Genomic DNA, 24821 nt, shown 5'->3' on the forward strand with positions numbered 1-24821 from the left:
GGAGAGTGTCCAAAATGCTGTAGGCCTTACACTAGTGCTGAGGTGACAAGTACGGTCAGGACAAGCAGCAGGGAGGAGAGCCAAGAAAAAAGGGACATCAGGTGATGTTGCCAGGGGTTATATCTCCTCTCTGGATGCAGTGCTCTGGGGTATGTAGTTCTTCTCTTCCACACAGGCATCTGGAAATGGAACATTAGCTCTTTAACTCCCAGTGCACTACACGATGTTATGATGTGGAATACTGATAACCAAAAATCATAAAACCACAGCATGACTAGAAGAGCCACAAATATTCATGGGAACAAGCTGGCTGGGCTGGTTAGCAGGGCTTTAAACTAGATATGATGGGAGGTGATAAGGGAGAACCGCAGACTTGTCTTGGAAGTACAAGGGAGGGCTCCTCTGAGAAGGCAACAAGGCCAATAGCTAAGCTGAAGTGCCTCTATACCAATGTGCGCAGCATGGGAAGTAAACAGGAGGAACTAGAAACCGTGGCGCAATTGGGAAAGTATGATCTAATTGATATCACAGAAACATGATGGGATGAATCCCACAATTGGAATATCCTGATTGAAGGCTACAGGCTTTCCAGAAGGGATAGACAGGGCAGGAAGGGTGGCGAAATTGCCCTCTGTGTTAGGAAGTGGACAGATTGTGAAAAACAATGTGGTTGCCTGCCACAAACAGTCACAATCAGGTCAAGAGGTTGTGGGTAAAAATCAAGGATGGGTCCAATAAAGGGCATCTAGTGGTTGGAGTCTGCTACAGGCCACCTGATCAGGAGGAGCCTGTTGACGAGGCCTTCTTGCTTCAGCTGCAGGAGGTGGCACGCTCAGGCTCTTGTCCTAATGGGGGATTTCAACCACCCGGATATCACAGAATCACAGAATCGCCAGGGTTGGAAGGGACCTCAAGGATCATGAATCTCCAACCCCCCTGACACATGCAGGGCCACCAACCTTCCCACCTAATGCTAGACCAGGCTGCCCAGGGCCCCATTCAATCTGGCTTTGAACACCTTCAGGGACGGGGCATCCACAACCTCTCTGGGCAGCCTGTTCCAGTACCTCACCACTCTCTCTGTAAAGAACTTCCCCCGATGTCCAAACTAAATCTCCCTTCCCTCATCTTAAAACCATTTCCCCTTGTCCTGCTGTCACTCACCCTTTGAAAGAGTTGATTCCCCTCCTGTTTATAGGCTCCCTTTAGGTACTGAAAGGCTGCAATGAGGTCACCCCACAGCCTTCTTTTCTCCAGGCTGCACAAGCCCAGCTCCCTCAGCCTGTCCTCATAGGGGAGGTGCTCCAGTCCCCTGATCATCGTTGTGGCCCTCCTCTGGACCCTCTCCAACAGTTTCCTGTCTTTCTTGTATGGGGGCTCCACACTTGGATGCAGTATTCCAGATGGGGCCTCACAAGAGCAGAGTAGAGGGGAACAATCACCTCCCTGTCCCTGCTGGCCACCCCTCTCCTGATGGAGCCCAGGATACCATTTGCCTTCCGAGCCGCAAGGGCACACTGCTGGCTCATGTTAAGTTTTTCATCTATCAAGACCCCCAGGTTCCTTCTCCACAGGGCTGCTCTCAAGGACCGCTCCTTCCAGTCTGTATGGATATCTGGAATTCCTCCGTCCCAAGTGCAAAACTGTGCACTTTGCCGTGTTGAACCTCATCGGGTTCACCCATGCTGATCTTTCAAATCTGTTGAGATTCCTCTGAATGGCATCCCTTCCTTCAACCGTGTCGACCGCACCACTCAGCTTGGTATCATCAGCAAACTTGCTGAGGGTGCGCTCAATTCCATCATTGATGTCATTGATAAAGATGTTAAAGAGCACTGGTCCCAAGACAGACCCCTGGGGGACGCCGCTCCTTACCGGCCTCCACCTGGACATAGAGCCATTGATGACCACCCTCTGTCTGCAGCCTTTCAACCAGTTTCTTATCCATCGAGTGGTCCACCCATCAAATCCACATCCCTCCAGTTTGGAGATAAGGATGTGGTGGGGGACCATGTGAAAGGCCTTGCTCAAGTCCAGGTAAATGACATCGGTCGCCTTTCCCTTGTCCACTGATGCCATCGCTCCATCATTAAAGGCCACCAGATTGGTCAAGCATGACATTCCCCTGGTGAAGCCGTGCTGGCTGTCTCAGATCACACGCTCATTCCTCATGTGATCAAGTCTGTCTTCCAGCAGGATCTGTTCTACGATCTTCCCAGGCACAGAGGTGAGACTCACCGGCCTGTAGTTCCTGGGGTCCTCCTTGCTCCCTTTCTTGTAAATGGGAGTGACGTGACCCTTCCTCCAGTCATCCGGGACCACACCTGACAGCCACGCCTTCTCAAATATGATGGAGAGTGGCTCGGCAACCACCTCAGCCAGCTCCTTCAGAACCCTGGGATGCACGCCATCCGGCCCCATAGACTTGTACACATTCAGTCTCATAAGGCGGTCTCGGACCTGCTCCGTCCTCACAGCAGGAGGGGATTTACCACCCCAGTCCCCACCCAAGGTGTAGGGATGCAGGGCTCAGGGACGTGAGAAATACTGGAATCCTGGCTGCCAGTGAAGACCGAGGCAAAGAACTCATTCAGTACCTCAGCCTTCTCTCCATCCGTTGAAGCCAGTTCTCCTTTTACATTTAGCAAAGGAGGTACACTCGCTTTGGCCTGTCTCTTCTGGCCAGTGTACCTATAGAAAGTCTTCCTGTTGTTTTTCACGTCTCTCGCCAAGTTCAGTTCCTCCTGCGCCTTGGCTTTCCTGATCCCACGTCTGCAAGTCTGGACGACATCCCTGTATTCTTCTCAGGTGACACGCCCTTGTTTCCAGAGCTTGTACGCACCTTTCTTCGCCTTCAGCACTCTCAGCAGGTCCTTACCGAGCCATACTGGCTTCCTCCCTCCTCTGCCTGCTTTCTTGTTCAGAGGGACAGAGAGCTCTTGCGCTCTTAGGAAGGCATCCTTGAAGAGTAACCAGCTCTCCTCAGCATTTTTGTTTTTAAAGAAAGCATCCCAGGGGATCTCGGCCAACAGTCCATTGAATAGCTTAAAGTTTGCTCTCCCAAAGTTCAGGGTCCTGATGCCACTCTTCACCTGGCCCAAATCTCTCGAGATCACAAACTTGACCAGAGCTGCAACCCAGGCTGCCTCCAACCTTAACACCGTTAAATATTTCCTCCACATTGGTGAGCAGCAGGTCCAGCAATGCTTCACCTCTGGTCGGTCTGTCCAACACCTGGACCAGAAAGTTATCATCAACACATTCTAGGAGCCTCCTGGACCTCTTGCAACTTGCCGTGTGGTCTATCCAGGAGATATCCGGATGGTTGAAGTCCCCCATCAGGACAAGAGCCCATGAGCACAAAGCCTCCCACATCTGAAGCAAGAAAGCTTCATCAACAGTCCCCCTTGGTCAGGTGGCCTGTAGTATACTCCTATCACCAGCTGGCATATCTGCTGGAATAGTGGCATGGCGAGTGGCAGACAACGCAGGAGACTCCTGGAGTCTGTCGAGGACAACTTCCTGGTCCAGGTAATAGATGGACCAACCTGAGGTGAAGCCTTACTGGACCTGGTGCTCACTAATCCAGAGGAATGTAATAGAGAGGTTAAGAGTGGAGGCAGCCTGGGCTGTAGTGACCATGCCTTGGTGGAGTTTGTGATCTTGAAGAATGCGGGCCTGGCAAAAAGCAAAGCTAGTACCCTGTGCTTCAGGAGAACAAACTTCTGGCTGCTCAAAGAACTGCTGAGTGGGCTCCCCTGGGAAACTGTCCTTAGGGGCATGGACACAGAACAGGAGGTCCCTTCCAGCCCCTACAGTTCAGTGATTCTGTGGTTCTGTAGATGAGAGCATTGAATGCACCCTCATTAAGTTTGCACATGACACCAAGTAGGTAGGAAGGCCCTGCAGAAGGATCTGGACAGGCTGTTTCACTGGGCTGAGGCCAGTGGGAGGAAATTCAACAAGACCAAATGCTGGATCTTGCACTTTTGCCACAACTTCCCCAGGCAGTGTTACAGGCTTGGGGCAGAGTGGCTGAAAAACTTCCAGAGGAAACAGGCCTGGGCATATTGGTCGACACTCAGCAGAACGTGAGCCAGCAGCGTGCTCATGTGGCCAAGAAGGCCAGCAGCATCCTCGCAACAGAAATAGTGTTGCCAGCAGGAGAAGGGAGGTGATGGGTCCGTTGTAGTACTCAGCTCTGGAGAAGCTGTACCTCAAGTACTGTGTTCTGTTTTGAGCTCCTCACTACAAGAAAGATATTGAGACCCTGAAACACATCCAGATGAAGCTGGTGAGGGGTCTGGAAAGCACCGGCCTTATGAAGAGTGGCTGAGGGAGCTGGAATTGTTTAGTCTGGAGAAGAGAAGGCTCAGGGGAGACTTTATTGCTTTCTACAACTCCCTGAAAGGAGGTTGTGGTGAATTGGGGGTCAGCTCCTTCTCATATGTAACTAAAGATAGGACTGGAGTGCATGGCCTCAAGGTGCATCAGGGGACGATCAAGTTGGATATTAGGAAGAATTTCTTCTCAGGAGTGGTGAGGCATTGGAATAGGCTGTCCAGGGAGGTGATAAAGTCACTGTCCCTGGAGGTGTTTAAGGAGAGCAGATGTAGTATTTAGGGATGTGGTTTAACCGGCAATACTGGTAGTACATAGACAGTTGGACTAGATGATCTTGGAGGTCTTTTTCAACCTTAATGATTTTGTGATCATTCCTTCCCTCAGACAAACTGCCTTAAATATAATTGTTTCCATCCTTTTAACTATTATACAGAAATCCACAAGTAAAGGTAAGCACTGCAGTGATCAATCTAACTTGCACTGCTACAGTGCTGGCTCATTGGCATTTTCCAAAAACCTGAAGTCATGTTAAGATCACCTAGCTTTGTAGTCATAAGACACGTAAATGTTGTCAGTAGTGAGCCAAAATAATCTTAACAGGTACGCCCCAAGACTCAGTGCAGAACTCATACACAGCAACTGAGAAGAGATCATGCTATCAAATGTGGTAGTTATCGAATTCTCCAAGTTTATTTCAGTTGAGCTATCGTCCAGAGTGCCTGGGATGATAGTAGCTTTCCTTCTAGCTTCAGCACAGACTTGTTCTACCAATGCCCATTCCTAGCTCATGAGTCAAGAAACTGCAATCCTACATGCTATAGCTTTCCTCCAAGATCTTAACTCATGAGCTGCTGAAGTCAATCACTTTTCTTAATTAGTTGTCACTTGACAGTATTCACTCAATTTCCTGAATGCTGTCATTACAGAGAATTTCATCAAATTTAAAGCCCATCTTTATAAAGACTTCAGAAGGAGACAATTAAAATGATTAACTGATTGCAATAGAAAAACAGCACATTACATGACTGTTGTAATCCCACCACCACTATTCTGAAAGACTATTCTGGCTATTTTACAAAGAAAGGCTAGTTCCAGGAAATATACAGCGTATTGGATCTATAACTGATGCTGTTTGCTTGTAGGACCATATATTATGGTAACTCAAATTAGTTTTGAAATGTATATATTTATAGCAGCTTGCCAGCCTCCTTGCTTGACCTCTTTCCACTGTTCCCCAACGCCCCCTACCCAAACAATGCTGCAGGCTCTACCAAAGCACTATACAAGTGAGGTATTGAAGACGTCTTTATTCTGTTTTACTACTCAATTTACACTATTCATGCTATAAGACTCTTGTTAAAAAGCTATTTAATGTAAACAAGGACTGTTTTGTGCAACATGTGCCAAGCAATGCATTAAATAAGACTACAGAAACAGAATGGTCAAATGATTTCCATGGTAATTTGTACCATAGGTTTCTTCTACAAAACAGTTATACAAAGCAATATGCAAGTTTTCATAAAATAATTCCGATCTAAGTGAAGTCTTAAACAGGACAGAAGTTAACATTTTACTGGGGTAAAGGAATGTCTAATTATTTCACATGTACAACCATTTCTGGTGTTATCTTCCCCTTGCATTTAAGGAAATGCTTGATTGCACCACATCTATCTTAGGGATTGCTTTTATTTTTATGTTTGTTTTAATCTGCAGTTACTTTCAAAACCTCTGGTAATAGAACACAGCACTACAAAGAATCACAAGTTTTAATTAAAAGAAAACAAGTCTTAATCATACAAACTATACACTTCATAAATGATTATGAAATGGACAGCCCTGCTTCTCACCTATACTGATGTATACTATTATTTTTAGTGATCAGATTTAAAAAAATAAATCCTTTGCACATTCAAAAAATCTACAATTCACCACTTCAATTCATTATTCTTAAAAATAATCATTAGAAACAGAAAAGACAAGATAATAAATATATTTTAAATTGACAATAAGTTGTCTCGCCTTTGAGCTTCAAACCTTATCATCTGAGGCTCATTTCGGATGCCCTATTAAATATACTAATTCCCCAGATGTCCAAGTTCATTTTTTTTATTAAAAAGGAAAAAATCCTCTAGAAGTAATCTATTCAGTGCCGTTCACCTTTTAGCAGGGCACTGCTTCAAGTTTATCAAGCAGTGCACTTGGAACATTAGGTTCAAGTGATTGCTAGGTACATATTACAGAAATATTTTGTTAGTTTTTTTAATTCTATAACAATTTATTGTGTGTTGTGTTAACTGGTTAAAAACCTGAAGGTTTTGTTTTTATTTTTTAATTGGATGTATTGATTTTGAAATGTGAGAACTAAAACCAAATACTGTTTAATTGATATAAGTTTCTCTTTTAAGTGTATTTTTTCAGCAACTCTTTATGGTAAAATCATTGATCAAAGTTTTTCAGGAATTGTTCAGTTCATGTAATGGCTGCACAGAAGTCCCAATTCTAATACATTGCTTTGTAATGCTATGCAATTTTTTTCATATTGAAAATTTTTAACATGTTTTCCAGTCCCCTTGACATTTAGACATGACCAACTATTTCAGGCTTAATGTGCCAACAGCTGTGCATTTGTCACTTTCAGACAGGCCTTTCTGTGAGCTGCTGCTCAGAATTGGAAGCAGTATTTCCATCCAGCATCCTGGAATTGGTTATCCTTGCTACTAGAAGAAACACACACTACTTCAGCTGATGCAACCACTGGAACATGTTTTGAATAATCCACAAAGGTTTACTTCAGAGCTCTACAAACACAGAAATTTTAGTATTTCCCTTACAGTATTTCTCTTTCATTCTCCTTTTTAGTCAGCAGGGCTGGAAGAATGCCATACTTAACAAGAAATTAATTTGAAAATAACCTTTTAAACAAATACAATCCAATTTAACTAAATCTCATTTGATAATGCAGAAGGAGTTCTCAGCTTCCAGACTTCCTCATTCTATTACTGTTCAGTGGTGGCTTTTTTTCCATTGAAGATATCGTGAGATTTTTTTAAACTACTAGTTTTGGCAGAAATTGACATACCAAAATTACATTTCAAAATACTTATCTAAATATTTTGGTCAGCAGACAGTACAATTAGGAAACACATATAAGGGGAAAGTAAAACTATAGTTGTCTACTGCAATACAAGACAGCACTATTCCATTAAGGACATCCTAAGACCACTTAACCTTACTGCACCTTCTTTGTTCCTTTGAAAGGATGCTGGGAGCATCAGTTTGGACACAAGCATTCTTACTAGACATTAGCTGAGTCTGGTAATCATCTTCAACATCAGTAGTAATGCAACTCTAAAGTAACACAGTCATTTAATTGTGAAGTACTGAGTAGTATATCTTAGTTAAGCATTTTGTACACGTAACTGATGGATGCACGCTTTTATGAATAAGTTGTTTGATTAAAAGGAAGAGATTCTGTTTTCCTATAAAGGAATTTCTGCCACCTGTCCTTTTCCTTGATTTCTGCCAAACCAAGAGAAAACCTGCTTAAAGAATGGAAAGGATTCTTTTGACATAAAGCTCATCTTATTACTAAAAACAATTAAGATTTGTAACTAAGGAAAAAAAGGTATATTATTTCCATAACTGTAATGGAGTTTTTGTGCAGCTGTTCACAAGGAAAACTGTGATGTGAAGGACTAACATGGCATTAAAATCAAAAGCATTCATTTTAAACAGTTTGCAATCTGTTGTAAAACGCATATTCCTAATGAAAGTCACAGCTGAGTTTAATTTCTTTTTAGATTGAGACTATGATCCCATTCCCGTTTCCCTAGCCCTACTCCCATCACATTTCCATTTCATCTCTATCTGTGTTCCTGGTACCAATGCCACACAACAAATCTACTAAGGAAGAAAGCAATTCAAATCAAGACTAACACTGCTTACTCTCTCTCCCAAAGAAAAATTTCCCTTGGGTCTGTAGGAGCTTTGAACATTTTGCAGCTCCTTCTTAAAGCTGAAGTTATACCCAGACTTTGAACACAACAAGCCTCTGCAGAGTGTTAATGGGGTAGGAAAAAAACCTCAATGATTTCTTTGTACAGAGTTCAGCTTCCTTAATTCTCAAAACAATCACTTAATAATACCAATAAGTTTTGATAAAAGTCCTAAAAAACAACATTTGTTAAAAACTCCCCAAATATTAACCAATTTATTATGTTTCCATCAGGAAAAACAAGACAGTTTGTACAATCCAGGCAAATGAGGTCATATGTATAAACATTTATTGGATAACACAATTCAAGTTCTCCATCAGATCTACATACCACTCATGTGAAATCCCTGAGTTTCATTTTCATTTTTATGTTTCCAGGTAGAAATGTTGCAGCTTGCATTTTGACAAAATACTGTATGATGCATTTTCACTTTATGGAAACAGGACTGCTTCTCTGGAGAATTTGCTCCCAGCAACTGATTGTCTTTGTGGCTTAAAACAGAACATTCCTAAGGTTTATAAAGGAAAAAGTTTACTTTAAAACCATTTCCAAAAAAAATCCCCCAAAAAATCAATATCCAAACTTACTATCTGAAAATGTCAAGTTACAGTTAGTAATGGTTGGACTAGACGATATAGTTTGACACTAGATGATCTTATATGATCCCTTCCAACATTGTGATTATATATTCCAAACTCAGTACCTTAGCCTCCCGCCTTCTCCATTTTGAGAAGGAGAAAGGAAGATTGTTCTCTCTGGGCAAATCTTTGAGATACACTGTCAGCAAGAACCTCTTTAGACCACATGCTGTGAATGAGCCAGACTGAATTATTTCAGCCAGTGATTGCCATATGCTTTGTTTCCTTCCATTGTCTGTGGGTACTCTGTTTTGAGATTTGAATCAAGCACTTAATGCCATAAAAAATTAATTCCAATCCAAAGTACAAAGTTGGGCTTAATCAGGATAAAGAAATGGAAAGAGTAGCAATGGGAGAAGCCAGCTGCATGGTACACTGATTCTGCACAACAGGTTTCACAGAAGACAGTTGATTTTGAAGGATATATTCACACACATAATTTATACCCAATAGGACGATTAGGATAAGACCTTAAAGCTAGCAGGTATTTTTAGATTTTCGACTTAAAAAAAAATCATCTGTTCTTCCTGTATGGAAGTTCTTCCATGTATGCACAGTTATCCAAATCTGAACTGATCAAAATTTAATGTAATTGATCTGTGAGACTCCATCAGTCCACTCTCTACCATGGCAAAGCAGCAGCTATTAGCACATAGATACAGGCTAAATAGGCTTGAGTATTTTTATGACTAGTCACTACACTATCACTGGTCTCCCCTTCCACCAAAGACCATAAATTATGCCGAGCACTTGACCATGAACTAAATTCATAAGACCATAGTTATTAAGTATGAGGAGATGACCTTTGCTTTTTTCTGCAAAGAAGCCAGCCTTGCTTCCCAGTCTCCGGAAGAACTTCCCACTGATCACAAGATTAAGAGTTTGGGAGCATTGCTAGGCTTTTTTTTTTCTTTGTAATTAGAAAGGTGAGCCATTACTTGGCTTGTAAGGCACACATTTAAACACAAGTTTTAAAAACTTGGCAAAGGAAGAAAAAAATGTAGTAAGAAGAGAAACAAGAGTAAAGGAGACCTCAATGCACAGTGCGTCATAAGCCATAAGCAGCCTCACAGCCTACTTTTGTGCACATACCTCCGTGTCCTCTGAAACTTCTTTTGACTTTGTCATAGAATACGTTAATTTTATTGCCTTATATTTTATTACAATATTTGTCCTACTTGTTTTCAACATAATTCTTGAAATGATGCAGTATTACCATGCTGGGGCTTTTGCTGTTCTTTGGGTGTTCTTGTTTTGTTTGGTTGTTTTTTCCCCACTTAATTCCCTGAGACACTTTTCTCTCATGCTCCTTGAAACAACAAAGTAAGGAATGGGTGCATTACATGCAAAGGAAATCACTTCTGTATAAGTGAACTCCTACCTTTGTTTTAGGAAGTTGAGATTTAGTCTGAAGTGTGTTAGTGTTCACATCATTTTCTCTGCAACTGTTTTCAGCCCCCGCAGTATCCATGATGCTGCTTCCACACGTCTGGGTATTATAGCCGCTGTCCACCTGAAATCAAGAAGCAGAGTTTTAAAATTGACTCCAATTTACCAGCAATAAAACCCCTCAGATTTTATAACTGATGTAATTTGCATCCGATTAACACAACTTAATCCATGCTATCTTCATTTGGTGTGGAAAAAATATGCAAGTGAACAGAAGATGTTCTGAATATTACGTTGAGCTCAGTTTCACAGAGAAGCAAACTTTTTTACCTGAATACTACTGTTGTCGCCTGGAATTGCACTACTTTCTGCAAGAGGTGACATGCACATGCGAGAGTTTTCAATACTGAAAGTAATCCCTGTCATAAAGCTGGTCATTGGTGCACTGCTACTGCCAATTGTTTCTTTTATCCAAGTGTTCTCCGACACTTCAGCTGCATCAGCCATATCTACAGTATTATTTTCCTTCAAGCCTTCTATATCCTGATAGGATGACAACCTTTGATGACAAGCTTCCGAATGATCTGGTGTAATAGACACCGTTGCAACAACAAGATGTGTACCAGGTGCAAAGGTATCACCATCTTGCTGACAGAAGTTTATTCCATTATCCATTTCTGGGAACCGCGCTTCTGCTGGAGAAGCATTTTCCTTGTCCTCATCCTCATTGTGATTTTCAACAGCAAATGGTATTCTAATGACAGAAGTTTGATACTGGGCAGTTCCTCTACATCCTCCAAGCCTCATTGGAGAACAGTTTTTAATTGGAGAACAACCATCTATATAAGGACTTCTTGTACTTGCAGGTGTCATTCTGTTTGAGACAGAAGGAATATCTGGAGAACAAAATGCAAGTTTTCTTTGGTCTGTGAACAGTAAAAAAACCAAAAAAACAAAAAAAATGTTATTGCATCAGATGGACTTACAAGTTATACTCCTCAAAGCCTTATGCTCCTTACGATAATTATAGCCAGCTACATAGTATTTCACAGAGCACTGCCTCCTTGCTCTAAGGTCTTCAAAAACAATAATCATGGTAAAGAAAACTTTTTTAATCCAAGTTTTATCAGCATTTTTTTTTCCCCATTATGTATTTTGCAAGCTATGCCTTGCATTTTCAAACAGTGATGCTCTATTCTGTTGACAGTACTGTGTGTACAGGTTGCTTCTGTGGCTTTTTCAGGATTAATGAATGTAAACGCACACATTCTACAGTCATGTAAAATAAACTTAAGTGGTAATAAAATTGTCAAGAAAAAAAATAAATGGAAAACACCGATGCAATCCTTATATATAACAAACTGTACTGAAATATTACAAGGCTGAAAGCAAAATCATGCATAAACATGGCCTAAGTCTCTCCAAATAACGGATGAAAGATGAGTGGGGTAGATAATAGGGCAGAAGGAAGGAGTGCCATCCAGAGAGACCTTGAGAAACTCAGAAGTTTGGGCCCATGTGATTCTAGTGAGGTTCATCAAAGCAAATTGCAAGGTTTTGCGCTTGGGTCAGGGTAATCCCATACGTGCAGACTGGAAGGAGAACTCCCTGAGAGTAGCTTTATGGAAGGGGAGTTGGAACTTGATGATCCTTGAGTTCCCTTCCAAGCCGTGCCATTCTAGGACTGCATGATTTTCTAGAGCAACAAAACCAACAGCTGTTGTTTCTTCACTAAAAAAAAAAAATTTAAATAATCTTGACTGTCACAAATTGAAAACTGAAGCTAAACATTGTCCAATTAAAATGCTTCAGTTTGGGCCAAATAAAAACTGTAACTTGACTTAGTTCAGGTTTAAACCCCCTCTTTACATTAAATCAATCCCCTCCATTTTGTTCATTAGGTCTCTATTCCTTTTTTCAAATAATTTTCTTTAGGGAAATGTATCTGCTTACAAAAATCAATTGTTTCACACAATTAAGATATTTCACTGCCAAAAAATAAGTGTGCCATACAGAAGGAGACTGCCAGTGTGCCAAGCTGCGTGCCTTTCTGACTCTGAACAGAAACAAATACCAGAGCAGAACTGCTTTAATAATCAAATTATGTAAATCAAGAAAGAATAATACATATACAAGAAAACCATACCTGACAGCGGTGTATGTCTTATGTGAAAAGCAATGGGTGAAAAAGTAGGAGAACCATTACGTGCAGGAGACCCTTCTGGAAATGAGGGACTGGTAATACTTCCCAGACTATAAGTCCTTGCTCCTCCCTGGATAGGGCTGGATGAAAACTGACCCTTCAATAGCAAAAAAAAGTATATCTTCATAATGTAGACTTAGACTAACTTGCATAACAAGATCTCTAACTTAAAAACTTATTACAGCAGTACTGAGGAAATCTAATCTTATAAGAAGACAATCTGTCTACCATTAGCTTAGACACTCCAGTTGCAACTTTTCACTTTATGCCAAATAAATTGTCACATTATATCAATTAAGATAGTTTGTAAATACAGTGGATATTACTAACAAGCAGCCTAAACAGTACTTAGTTCTTTGCATAGTCAATTACATCTCACTCATACCACTCGCGACCACTATCTATATTTAGTGGAATCAATATGAATTACTTATTGCACAAGCAATAAGTAAGACAAGACAAAGTTTTCCTCAAGAAGGAAAAAAAAAAACAAAACCAAAAAACAGAGAGACCTTGCTTAAGAGAGTGTGGTGCAAAAAAAAGAATCTCCAAACAGCATAACTGTGTTATAGGAATACATTACCAGTTTTCCCTAATACAGACTTCTTTTGAGCCATACTCTTATTAGGATTGTGTTTTTACCCCACACACTTCAGCTTCCAAACAGATGAAGCCACACCACCTAAAACAACTTAGTTGTGCTATGGTGTAGGATTTACCTCACTTAATTTAAGAAACAAACATTATGTTTTGTGTTCTAATATTTATCTATTTATCTGAATTCCCTGGTCAATGGAGAGGGGAAAAGAGCATATCTGGCACTGCATTCAGAGATCTATTCATATGACAAGTTATTTCTTTCACCACAAATGTTTATGAGGTACAAGGGATATAATTATATCCTGTTCGTATCAGCTAATATTTTAGACAGAGTTCATTGATTTAAATAGGTATTTTTTCCATGTAAACATATCTTATGAACAAGCAGTTCAGTAGTCTATGTACCAAATCCTACATAATTTTCATAGCAGAAGGAAGTTAAAACATAATCCCTTCTCTAGAGAAAAGCAGCACAGCATCATATCTTTTTTATAATTAAAAATTAGTTGCATTTTCTCAAAATTGTTGCTCATATAAATTGTTCTGAAAATGTAATTAAAAACCATTGGCCTGATACCTAATCTCCTATAAAGCTTACTACAGAAATATGATTGAGTTTGTCAGAAAATAGAATTGGTACAGCCTGCTGTAAAGAGTTTGTGCCAGTGAAGTCACCTCCCATCCATCCCCCATCCAGCTACTTACTGAACTAGATGTTTCCAGGGGGCTTCTACACCGAACTGGAGATATATCTATTGAGCAAAGCACTCCAAGTGGCTGACTACTGCATGGATTGTGCAGAGAAGGCGTCAAACATTCAGATATGTTTCCATTTTCTTCCAAAAACAGCTTTCTTCTTAGTGATGAAGAGCTCAGATTTTCCTGAGACTGATCTGCAAATTCATCAGTTCTAAAATATTCGCCTAGAAATGAAGGGAAGGCAGTTGTTTCCAACAAGAATGGAAGAAAAACTTCCACTGTGAAGGCATACATTGCAAAAGTAAAACATACAATTCAATTCACCAATACTGCAAGAAATTAAATCTAGGGACCTTTTCCAAATGAATATTTGTTACCATACAACAAATCCACAGTCTACCATAGTTTCATTTCTGACTATTATCTTTAATGTTTTAACTTGGAAGAATAGGTTGTTATACTGTATAGGTAAGACAAGACTCTTTTTCAAGTCTCTCATGTGCTTTGATGATCAGACTCAGTCTGAAGTTAAAGCACTTAATAGTTTACAATAGAAGATCATATCAACAAAACTCATTCAAGTATCTTGCTCTATTCAAATTGTTTTTTTTCTTGTAAGAGAAGTTGTCATGAATTAATAATCTACTCATTGCTGGAAGCATTTGTTAAGATCTAACACTAAAGTATTTTGTATAGTTCTGTTAAATAAGTTTGTAACACAACCTCAAATAATTTAACTGGCACAATCAGTACTGGGAAAGAAGCATGCAGCCAAACACCTCTGAACTGCCTATTCACATTCCTGTCCTCTTTCCTATGTGAGAATCCAACAGCAATTGCTTGAGATAATACTTATAATCAGTCTGTTAATTTTGGTCTAGTCTCCCTCTCTCCTCAGGGATCATGGCATTTTTGCCACCATGTAACTTCTAGTCACCCCCATGGATATGTTGAAAGGCACAGAATTACAGCATAGATTTGCCCAAGGCCAGGCTAGGCTAGGAGCCTCATTGACAGCAAGCTGTGAGTAAATCATCTCTGCAAAGATAAGTAACCTCCTTCTTGAAGGGGAAAAAAAGTTTTTCTGCTTGGTAACTGTCTTGTATTTGGTTTTTTTACTGTATTCCCAATTGACCTCCATATCACTCCACTCTCACCTTTATGCCTGCACTCTAATCATGTGAACTTCCTTAGGCATCCCATGCAATATGCAGTAACTGACTACTTTTAAAACCACTTAACATTCCCTTAAAATTCTCATTCATACACTAAGCAAAAACAAGACAAAAACACATCTTCTATTTAGACATCTATAATTAAATTTAGAAATTGTAACACATACGTACCTAGGATTTTCTCTAAATTAAAATCTACTGGCAAAGACAGTACTGTCTGAGAAGCAGCTACAATGAATAAAAACAACAAAATTAGCTTACAGTGAACTTTCAGTAAAACTGAAGAAACAAAAATTTGCTTTTAAATTGCACTGTGACAGAGCTATTTAGAAGTTACAGTTGCAATAAGGAAAACTGTTAATTAAGGCTAGGATTATGATTTGTCAACGCTATACACAGAAAATTCAGGCCCAGAGATAAAATTGAGGGCTGCAGCATAGAGGCCTTTCAGAGAGACTGAAAAAAAGAACTCTGATGAAAGGCAGGATTGAAAATGAACTAGGAGAAAGATCAAAATACCTGGAGAAAAAACTGCTTATCTAAAATGAAGTAGCAGAAATCTTAAGACATCTTTTAAACTATTTATTTGGCAGAGAGAATAACTGTTACTCAAAACAATTCAACACATTAAAGACTTCTCAAAACTGTAGTTTCCCCATAAACCCAAAGCTTATATTCAATATTTTTAATTCAGAATATAGCATATATATTTGGACTTGGGAAAAAAATGCATTCTACAGAGGATTTTTTTTAACTTCTGGAAAAAATATACCTATACAACAGAATTAACTTACTATGGGAAACATAAAAGTTAGTAGTAATATACAGTTCAAGAATAGTTATTTCTACATTAATATTAACAAAAAAAATTGACTCCCCTTTTTAAATTAAGTAGTCCTAAAAAAGAGGTTGTTACACTTCAAAGAAAGCCTGCAATCAGACAACACTTTTTACTCACCATTGCTTTTCCCAGGCAAAGCTAGCTGTCTTCCAATTGGAGAAATGTTATTTAGATCTATGGCTGTAAAACAGGTAAGAAATTTAAGCATAAATTGCATATAGATTTGAAACATGGCAGCATTAAGTTAGTGTACTTGATACAGAAGTAGTTGTGTAGTTTGTGTAGTTGGATTAAGGTTTGGGAGAGATTAGAATGGAATGCTAAAGAAAAATTGGAATTATAGCTCATTAACAGAATTCCAGCACCTTTCTGGAAGCTTTGTGAAGGAGCATCAACCTTGCCCAAAACTTTGTCCACTCCTCTATCTTGGATAGGCTGTTTTTATGCAAACACATCTGCAGAAAATCATGTAGTCTGGACTTCAAGACAAAAATGAACAATCTACCATTCCATTCTTCGTATACAGCTAAAGAACATTCAAACATTTTGTTTTACCACTCACTTTCCTAGTTTTAGGATTGTGCCCTATGTCCTTTAATCAGTAATTGGTTATTTGAAAACTGACAATTAAAAAAACAGCATTCTGAAGTTGTATAGACTTCACAGAATATCCAAACAGTTTATCCTTAGTCAAAACTTGCAAAAAAAAAAATTAAGAATTTTCTGTCAAATAGTACTTCATAGCCAACACTTGTCCAGCTTCTCATTTGTTCACTACACAATCTGTTGCTTATGTAGACATTAATACTAAAACCAAGTATCAGCATAAATAGAATAAGTTTAGTAAAACCTAGAATACTACATACACAGGCAGTGAGAAAGCAGAGCACCAAGAGGACAACAGGAATTAACATGCCAAATAAAGCTGGAAAGAAATGGAACTCTGTTCCCATGTATTTATACTGATGGGAAAGCAGACAGAATATGAGAGATGATGGATGACCTGGGGAACTACAGGCCGGTGAATCTCACCTTTGTCCCTGGGAAGATCATGGAGCAGATCCTAATAGAAGCTATGTTAATGCACATACAAGATAAAGAAGTGATCCAAGACAAACAGCACGGCTTCACCAAGGACAGATCTTGCCTGACCAACCTGGTGGTCTTCTATGATGTAGTGACAGCATCAGGGGACAAGGGAAGATAGTCCACCTATATGTCATCATCTGCCTGGACTTCTGCAAGGCCTTTGACATGGTCCCTCACCACATCCTTCTCTCTAAACTGGAGAGGTATGGATCTGAAGGATGGGCTGTTCGATGGATTAGGAATTGGCTGGCTGGATGCAGCCAAAGGGTTGTGAACAATGGTTCTTTGTCAGGGTGGAGACCGGTCACAAGTGGTGTCCCTCAGGGGTCGGTCTTGGGACCGGTGCTCTTCAACATCTTCATCACTGACACAGACAATGGCATCAAGTGCAACCTCAGCAAGTTTGTGGATGACACCAAGCTGAGCGGTGCAGTCGATACATGGGAAGGAAGGGAAGCCATCCAGAGGGACCTGGACAGGCTGGAGAAGTGGGCCCAAGAAAACCTAATGAGGTTCAATAAGGCCAAGAGTGCACGGTGCTGCACTTGGGACGGGGCAGTCCCAGGTATTTATACAAGCTGGGGGAAGATCTCCTGGAGAGCAGCCCTGCAGAGAAGGACTTGGGGGTTCTGGTGAATAAGAAGCTGGACATGAGCCAGCAGTGTGCGCCCAGAAGGCCAACTGTGTTCTGGGCTGCATTAAAAAAGGGGTGGCCAGCAGGCAGAGGGAGATGATTGTCCCCCTCTACTCAGCTCTTGTGAGGCTCCATCTCCATGTCCTTCCTGTACTGGGGGCCCCAGGACTGCATCCAGGCCTGGGGCCCCCAGTACAGGAAGGACATAGAGCTCTTAGAGTGGGTCCAGAGGAGGGCCACTAAGATCATCAGAGGGCTGGAGCACCTTCCCTGTGAGAAAGGTTAAGAAAACTGCGCTTGTTTAGTTTAGAAAAGAGAAGGCTCTGGGAGACTTCATTGTGGCCTTCCAATACCTGAATGGGAGCATATAAACAGGAAGGGGAATGGCAGTTTACAAGGGTGGATAGTGATAGGACAAGGGGGAATGATTTTAAACTGAAACAGGAAAGATTTGGGTCAGATATTAGGAGGAAGTTTTTCACACAGAGGGTGGTGACACGCTGGAACAGGTTGCTCAAGGAGGCTGTGGATGCCCCATCCCTGGAGGCATTCGAGGCCAGGCTGGATGTGAGACAGAATGAGCTGTCTATTCTCAATATTGGCTCAGCAACATTATGTCTATTGGACGCTGGCTGAAGAAAGGTTAGGACAGGAAACAAAGAATTAAGAACAAATCTCAAAAAGCAAATCAGAAAAAAACATGTAAGATTCTGGATTAATAAATGATATTCAAAATAAGAAAGCACTTGGAGAGAACTGCTAGAAATCCATCAGTTGTGCCATCTCTTAGCAGTGTTTTTGGAAATTTAAATTGAGATTGGAAAAAAAAGATTGCTGAATAATTTTTCCCAATGCTGGATAACTTTGAGTTGACAGATGAAAGCTACTTACATTTTGTTGAATTAAACTGTGAAACTTGCTTGCCTTCATGCTCAGTCCAAGGAGAAGGAACTATGAGACTCTTTGTGAAAAACTAGATAGAAAAAACATAGTAACATTTTTAAGAATTATGAACTCCAAACTTACATTTAGATTAGTATTTTGAATAAGAAAAAAAAAAAAGGCATATCTTTTACTACTCACAAACCTGTATTTATGAATTTTAACTCTGCCTTCCCCAAAACCCATAAGGAGGTTTTCTCTTATATGTGAAATAATTTCATTATTTCAGGTCCATAAAGGTTAAAGAACAATGATTTGAAAAAAACCCTCATGTTCTGAAAGGTATATACCACCTCAGAACTTTCAAGCCTGCAGAATGAAAACTGTACAGAAGTTTCATTTAATACTAATTACTCATCCAAAAATGCAAATCATCTCTATAGTACATACTGCACACTACCATCCTTGCAGAGTAATTTAGCATAATTCTTCTCAAATTTCAGTTTGAAAAATTGTTGTACTTTAATAAGTAGACTATTTTGAAGAAATCCTGAAGGGATTCTGCATTAACAACAGAAAAAGAGGACGACCAAGGCTTTTTGGCAATATTTTAAATGCGCTTGGATAAACCAGCTAACAGTGAAATATGTATAAGCACTGTCCTTCAGAGGTTTTTTTTTTTAGGTTTTTTTTTTTTTTAAAACTAGAAACCATAGCTGCTGTTGCAGCTACAATACAGAATGCTCAGATGTTAAAGATATGAGCACTACTATACAGCTTCAAGAAACACATGGCAACTTCTGTTCTCACAACAGAAGCTAATCTTAAAACAAGAAAACTGAGCTTGAAAGATGCAGCTAGCTACCCAAGGTATTAATGTTATCCATCAGAGACAGGGTTGCAGGCTGTTCTTGTACCTTACAACGAATCCTTTTAAAATGCAGATTTAAAGCAGTAGAGTAGGTTAGGAAATACTGCTTCTCCAAAAGAGTAGTCAGGTGCTGGAATGGGCTGCACAGGGAGGTGGTGGAGTCACCTACCCTGGAGATATTCAAGGAACATTTAAGATGTCGTAGTGAGGGACATGGTTTAGTGAGAATTACTGGTGATAGGTGGACAATTGCACTGGATGATCTTGGAGGTCTTTTCCAACCTTGGTGACTCTATAATTCTGTGAGTATCTTTAGACATAAGCCAACTACAATGCATTTTTACAGAATCATAAAACAGACAGAAAAAGTCACTAAGCTTCTGCTACACATTTTTTTTTTTTTTTTATAAAGCAGAAGAATCATAAACTACCCAACATTAACAATTCCTGGAGGGAAAAAAAAAAAAAAACCACCAAAAAACAAAAACCACACCACTCAACCATTTTTTTTTTAACCTCAAGTTAAAATTATTTCTTGGTTTTACCTTACAGCTACATTCCCCTTAGCTTAACAACACAGAAAATATAAAATATACTGTTTTCACCTAAAGGCACATAAAAGAAGACAAAAAACAAAAGTGCATTCCAACTATAGTGCTGCAAGTCATTAGGATGCAAAAATTACTTTCTTACCAATCAGTAAAACACTGTAGGCCTCTGGACTTCGAAGTTCTATAATCAACATGATTTTCTTTTTTTTTTAGACATACAGCTAAAATAAACCAACAATGTTTAAGTACAGAAATCTTTATTACCTCCTCAATGGCCTTCTGCCTCCTCTCTTCTGTCTCCTTATCAATTCTAAGGAAAAACAACAACAAAAACTAATTAAGTTACCAAAGATCACTATTGGGGAAGAAAAAAAAAAAGTTCAACTGTTTTTATAGACTGAAAAGTGATTACAGCGAGAGTGTTTTGGTCTTTTCTCACTGGTGACAGGTGACAGATGAGGGGAAATGGCCTCAAGTTGTGCCAAGGTAAGTTTAGGTTGGATATCAGGAAACACTTCTTTACAGAAAGGGTTGTTAAGCACTGGAATAGGTTCCCCAGGGAGGTGGTTGAGTCACCATCCCTGGATGTGTTTAGAAACCATTTGGATGTGGTGCTCAGGGACGTGATTTAGCAGAGGGTTGTTAGAGTTAGGGTAGTATGGTGATGCTGTGGTTGGATTTGAAGATCTTTAAGGCCTTTTCCAACCTGAGCAATTCTATGATTCCATGACTTGAAAAAAAACAAATAAATAAAATTTAACCCCATCTTAAAATATTTTACAGTTACAAGCAATGAATTCATACCATAAACTTAGAAACAGTTAACCTCTTTTCAGTTACTACAATGATTTTGAAAAAGATGTATACAATTCCTAAGTACAGATTCACTGCCCTATTTAAACCTTGCACTAGCAAGCTTTTTATCACAACAAAAAGTCAATAATAATTGATTTTCCAAAATAATCCATCTAGTTATGTTGAACTTTTCAGATGAATACCTTTTACTGCTAAGATTATCGTGAAAGTAGGCTTACAAAATCAGAAGAATTTATAAGATGTTTGCATTCTCAAATTCCCAAGACAGCCTACTTTCCCAGCAGAGTTCCCCCTTTCAAATGGCTGTACTGCCATATTTTCTTTGGCTCAAGAACAAAACATTGTATTTCAATTTGAATCAGCTAACACATTCCCTTGAACACCTTTGTAAAAAGTAACAATTAAATGAAAGCAGAAGTCCAAATTACAAAATAACTTTTCTTTAGAAAAAGAATTGTATTTACTTCAGCCATCTCCAAATGATGTCTCATGTTCTGCATTTCTACTTCCTTTAATTGTCACATTCAAATATTCTAGGGTGTTTTTTAATAAGCTTCAAAAAGATTACAATGAACATTCATGATCTTAGGAAGATTAATCACATAATACTTTCATGTATATACTAAGTATCTCTGAGTATATCACTTTAGAAATGAGTCAGATAACAGACATTATTTGCTACACAAACATGTACAGGTGTACCTGCACATAAAATTTCTCATAGCCCTCCTTAATGGGAATCGGACAGATCTGCAATACTTTGAAATGCTATCTTCAGTTACACTGGACGATGCTGAAGACATTATGACAGTTCAGTGAAGACACTTGCCACAAATATCACTATCATACTAAAAGAACATGCATACAATCACTGTTTATGCACAGTGAATCATGATTTATAAGTGTCTCTACAAGCCAGATTCCAAAGGAGAAACAATGAAACTGGGAATACCATCTCCTACTAGAAGTGCTGGCTAGTGCAGCAGATGGGATAGATTTTCTCTAGTGCATAACTCCAGAAAAATAAAATGAAAATGCCATTATGTATTCAGAAGGAATAATACTGAGCCAGACTCACACACAACTTCGAGCAACAGAGCACTTGCTACTATGACACGCAGCATACAAGACAGTATAAATTTTTCCTTTTAAAGTAATATTTAAAATATAATTATATAAATATTACTTATCATCAAGTTTACAAACATTTGATTTTTAAGAATAGAACTTAAAAAGGAAAGTTCCTGAACAGGCTGTGTCACATTAATTATCAGACAATTACTGATATACCTGTTACTTTTCTCTGACAGAAAAAAGTGCTTCTAATCATTATACAAACAGTGCAGTAGGCATACAGCATAGATGGCCAGTAATATTGCAAAAATCTAAGTCTGCACATGATGCACATTCAGACTTTGCAAAGCACTCTGAAGCTTTCACACTGCTGCTACCCAGTGTTTCCATTACATAATGGAGAATTAACTGTTGAAAATATTCACCAAATTCCTTATGCTTGTGATTATTTGCAACTGTTCACAAGCATTATTAAAATCAAGCATACAGTCTGTGCAACATTACACAGGTTTCAAGAAGTCAATTCTTTCATCTGGCAGATTTAATGCCAAGAGCTGTATTTATGACACTCTTTAGTTTCCATAAAGCAGTATTTATGCTATGTACATTAAAATGAGTTGCCATACAGTTTTATATGCTTAGACCTCTATGCATTCAATCACATATTCAGAAACAACCTCCTCTTCTGTATGACACTGCAGTAGGCAGCCATGGCCACACCACATCTAGACAGACTGAAAAACATTGCATGAAGCAATGGGACAGACTGAAAGGACCCACTAAGACAACACATGTTTATGTCTATTGGCCACAGCACTAATCATCACTTGAACTGTCACCTAAGCCACATTAGTGTCAAATACAATCCCTCAATAGGATCCATGACTACTAGCAAGCCTGTTTTACTTCAGTCATTTATTGTACCCACAGGAAGAATCAAAGAAAGGAAAGTTGAGATAAAGATCCCCAAATTACTTTACGCAACTAGTAGTCTTCTCCTCAAAGAGAGCAAGATTATTGGTCTTTCCTCCCTCACATTAATTCCAGTCTGTACCTTTCAAATAACACTGCCTTTGCCAACTCTATCCTTCTGCAGAAGTCCCGCAGGAGTCACTTATGCTTCATAGGTCCCAGTACTGTACACTCCAAGAAGATAAATAGCATTGTGACAAGAAGCAGGAGAGATAGCCAGACAACAGTTATTGGCAAGGCATTTTTCTTGCTTCTGCTGACTGCTGTATCTGACTGTCCTCCAAAGCTGCAATCAGAGAGGATCTGCAATTCTTAAAATGAAAAACAGCAACCCAGAAGTGGCCTCATCTAAATATTATATTCACATCAGGAACAAGAAAATGTATGTTGAAAAACTTGAATGAAAGGTTTTTAATGATGTGAGAAATATCACTACAGCAAATGAACAGTGTTCTGCTATTCAAGCTAAGTTAACAGCATAAAAACAGATGGTAAGTTACCTAGCGTGACTCAAATACATCGCTTGGCGTCGGATATCTTCTGAGTCAATTTCCACAGGATTTATTAAAGCAAGCTGATCAATAGACCATCTAAATTTTCCTGGAGTCTAAAAAAAAAAGAAATGAACATGTGAATACTGATCTTAAAAATATTTTTTAAAAAAGGCAGCTAAATCAGGCTTTTCTGTCTTGATAATGGAATTAAAATAATTATGAGATAATATTAAGTGAAAGACTACTAACAATTACTAACCAAGATGTCATGTTATTCCCCCTCCATTTCTGAGGATAGGCCCACTAAAGATCTGAAACATGGGATAAAGTTTAGTTGTTTCTTGATGGCCACAGTGAAAACTGTGGCTCCCTGAAAGCACTTCAATCATCATCCAAGCCAGGATAGTATAACAACCTTCCTTTTACTTTACATTTCATGGGAGACACAAGATATCCTATAAGCAGGCCACAGAGACTCACATTGAGGCACTGTCAGGCATAGTTCATAAAATCCAGTTTGGGAATAAAGCAGTGTAATTCATTTACGTAACACTTTAGTACAAAATACGGAGCAAGTAGCATTTAGAAAAACAATCTAGCAAAACACTCTTTTTAGTTTCATTATCAAGAAGGTGGGAAGATGAAATTACAGTGTTAGCACTAAATGAAGCATACTGAGGTAACGGAGAACCACAAAACACCTCAAGTTTTTTGGGTTGTATACTCTACATCAAATAAATGCACTGTGTTACGTGTTTTGAAGTATTAGCACTGCATACAATGGCAGATGAGATCTTACAGATGAAGATTTTGTTGATTTGAAGACGGAAGGACTGGAAACAATCTGCTCCTGAAGGCTGCAGTAATCATTGGGACTTTCGAAAGGATTCAGGACTGTGACCCGCCCGGGAGTTTCAGGGCTGATCTGCATTCGGGCTTCTTCCGTATCGCCCATAGCAGTGCGCTGCGCCTGGGGAAGAGAAAGAGGGAAATGCGAGGGGAGGAAATCATCATTCTGACTTGTCAGGGTCATCCTAAACATTTCAGCAGACAGCCGATCACTCAGAAGAGGCAGAAAACTCATAACGGCAAAGCAGACTCTGGCTTGGGTGAGTGAGAAGCCGCTAAACGAGGCTGGCACAAAGACAAAACTTAAAAAATAAAGCCAAAGGAAACGAGATACTGAAAACGCGATTGAAACAGAAACCGGCAGGGAGGAAACCAATCGCGTTCCTGCCGGCAGCTCGCGTACCGAACGGCAGCACTGCGGGGCCTCAGAGACGAGGAGCTGTCAGCAGCAACCGGGGTGCCCCGCAGCGATAAGGCCCCGCGCTCCTCACAGGCCAAGGAGCGCACACAGCGGGAAGCGGAGGACGGGAGTCGCGTGTCCACGGGACAGCCGCACCAACGGCCGCCCCCCGCTCCTCAGGCCCGGCCAGCCCGCTTGAGGCCCCGCTACCCGCACCAACACCGCCGCGACGCCCGCTCGTACCCGACTCCAATCTAAACCGCCCGCCACCGCCGCGCCGGGCGGCTCTTTAACCACCCCCGCCT

General features: G+C 39.9%; 1 protein-coding gene across 3 annotated transcripts; it reads right to left on the minus strand.

Annotated features, from left to right (window-relative positions):
- Positions 1 to 82: 82 nt before the first annotated feature.
- BORA (BORA aurora kinase A activator) lies at positions 83 to 24821 on the minus strand. Of its 3 annotated transcripts, none has more exons than XM_090130927.1 (13): positions 24760 to 24821; positions 24067 to 24237; positions 23274 to 23380; positions 20176 to 20221; positions 18499 to 18580; positions 16002 to 16064; positions 15215 to 15271; positions 13875 to 14092; positions 12513 to 12666; positions 10697 to 11292; positions 10359 to 10490; positions 8670 to 8847; positions 83 to 179 (listed from the first exon to the last, which is right to left on the minus strand). In XM_090130927.1, exons 2-13 carry the CDS (start codon positions 24220 to 24222, stop codon positions 118 to 120), a joined length of 1851 nt encoding a protein of 616 aa, XP_089987053.1. In that variant the 5' UTR covers positions 24223 to 24237; positions 24760 to 24821; the 3' UTR covers positions 83 to 117. The 3 variants fall into 3 exon arrangements, with proteins under 3 accessions (XP_089987053.1, XP_031461527.2, XP_031461447.2); XM_031605667.2 differs by lacking the exon at positions 24760 to 24821 and adding an exon at positions 24520 to 24723; XM_031605587.2 differs by lacking the exon at positions 83 to 179 and having other exon boundaries at positions 7050 to 8847.

The sequence above is a fragment of the Phasianus colchicus genome, chromosome 1 (genome assembly GCF_987193195.1).
Source record: "Phasianus colchicus chromosome 1, bPhaCol1.hap1.1, whole genome shotgun sequence".
NCBI classification, from domain to species: Eukaryota; Metazoa; Chordata; class Aves; order Galliformes; family Phasianidae; genus Phasianus; species Phasianus colchicus.

Excerpts from the sequence above, each read along its gene's own strand:
- BORA (XM_090130927.1), bottom strand. The coding sequence starts at position 24,222 with ATGGGCGATACGGAAGAAGCCCGAATGCAGATCAGCCCTGAAACTCCC. Across the intron at positions 18,581-20,175 it reads GGCAGAAGGCCATTGAGGAG|TTTTTCACAAAGAGTCTCAT; the intron begins GTAATAAAGATT and ends TTTTCTATCTAG. Across the intron at positions 14,093-15,214 it reads TAATTTAGAGAAAATCCTAG|GCGAATATTTTAGAACTGAT; the intron begins GTACGTATGTGT and ends CTTCATTTCTAG.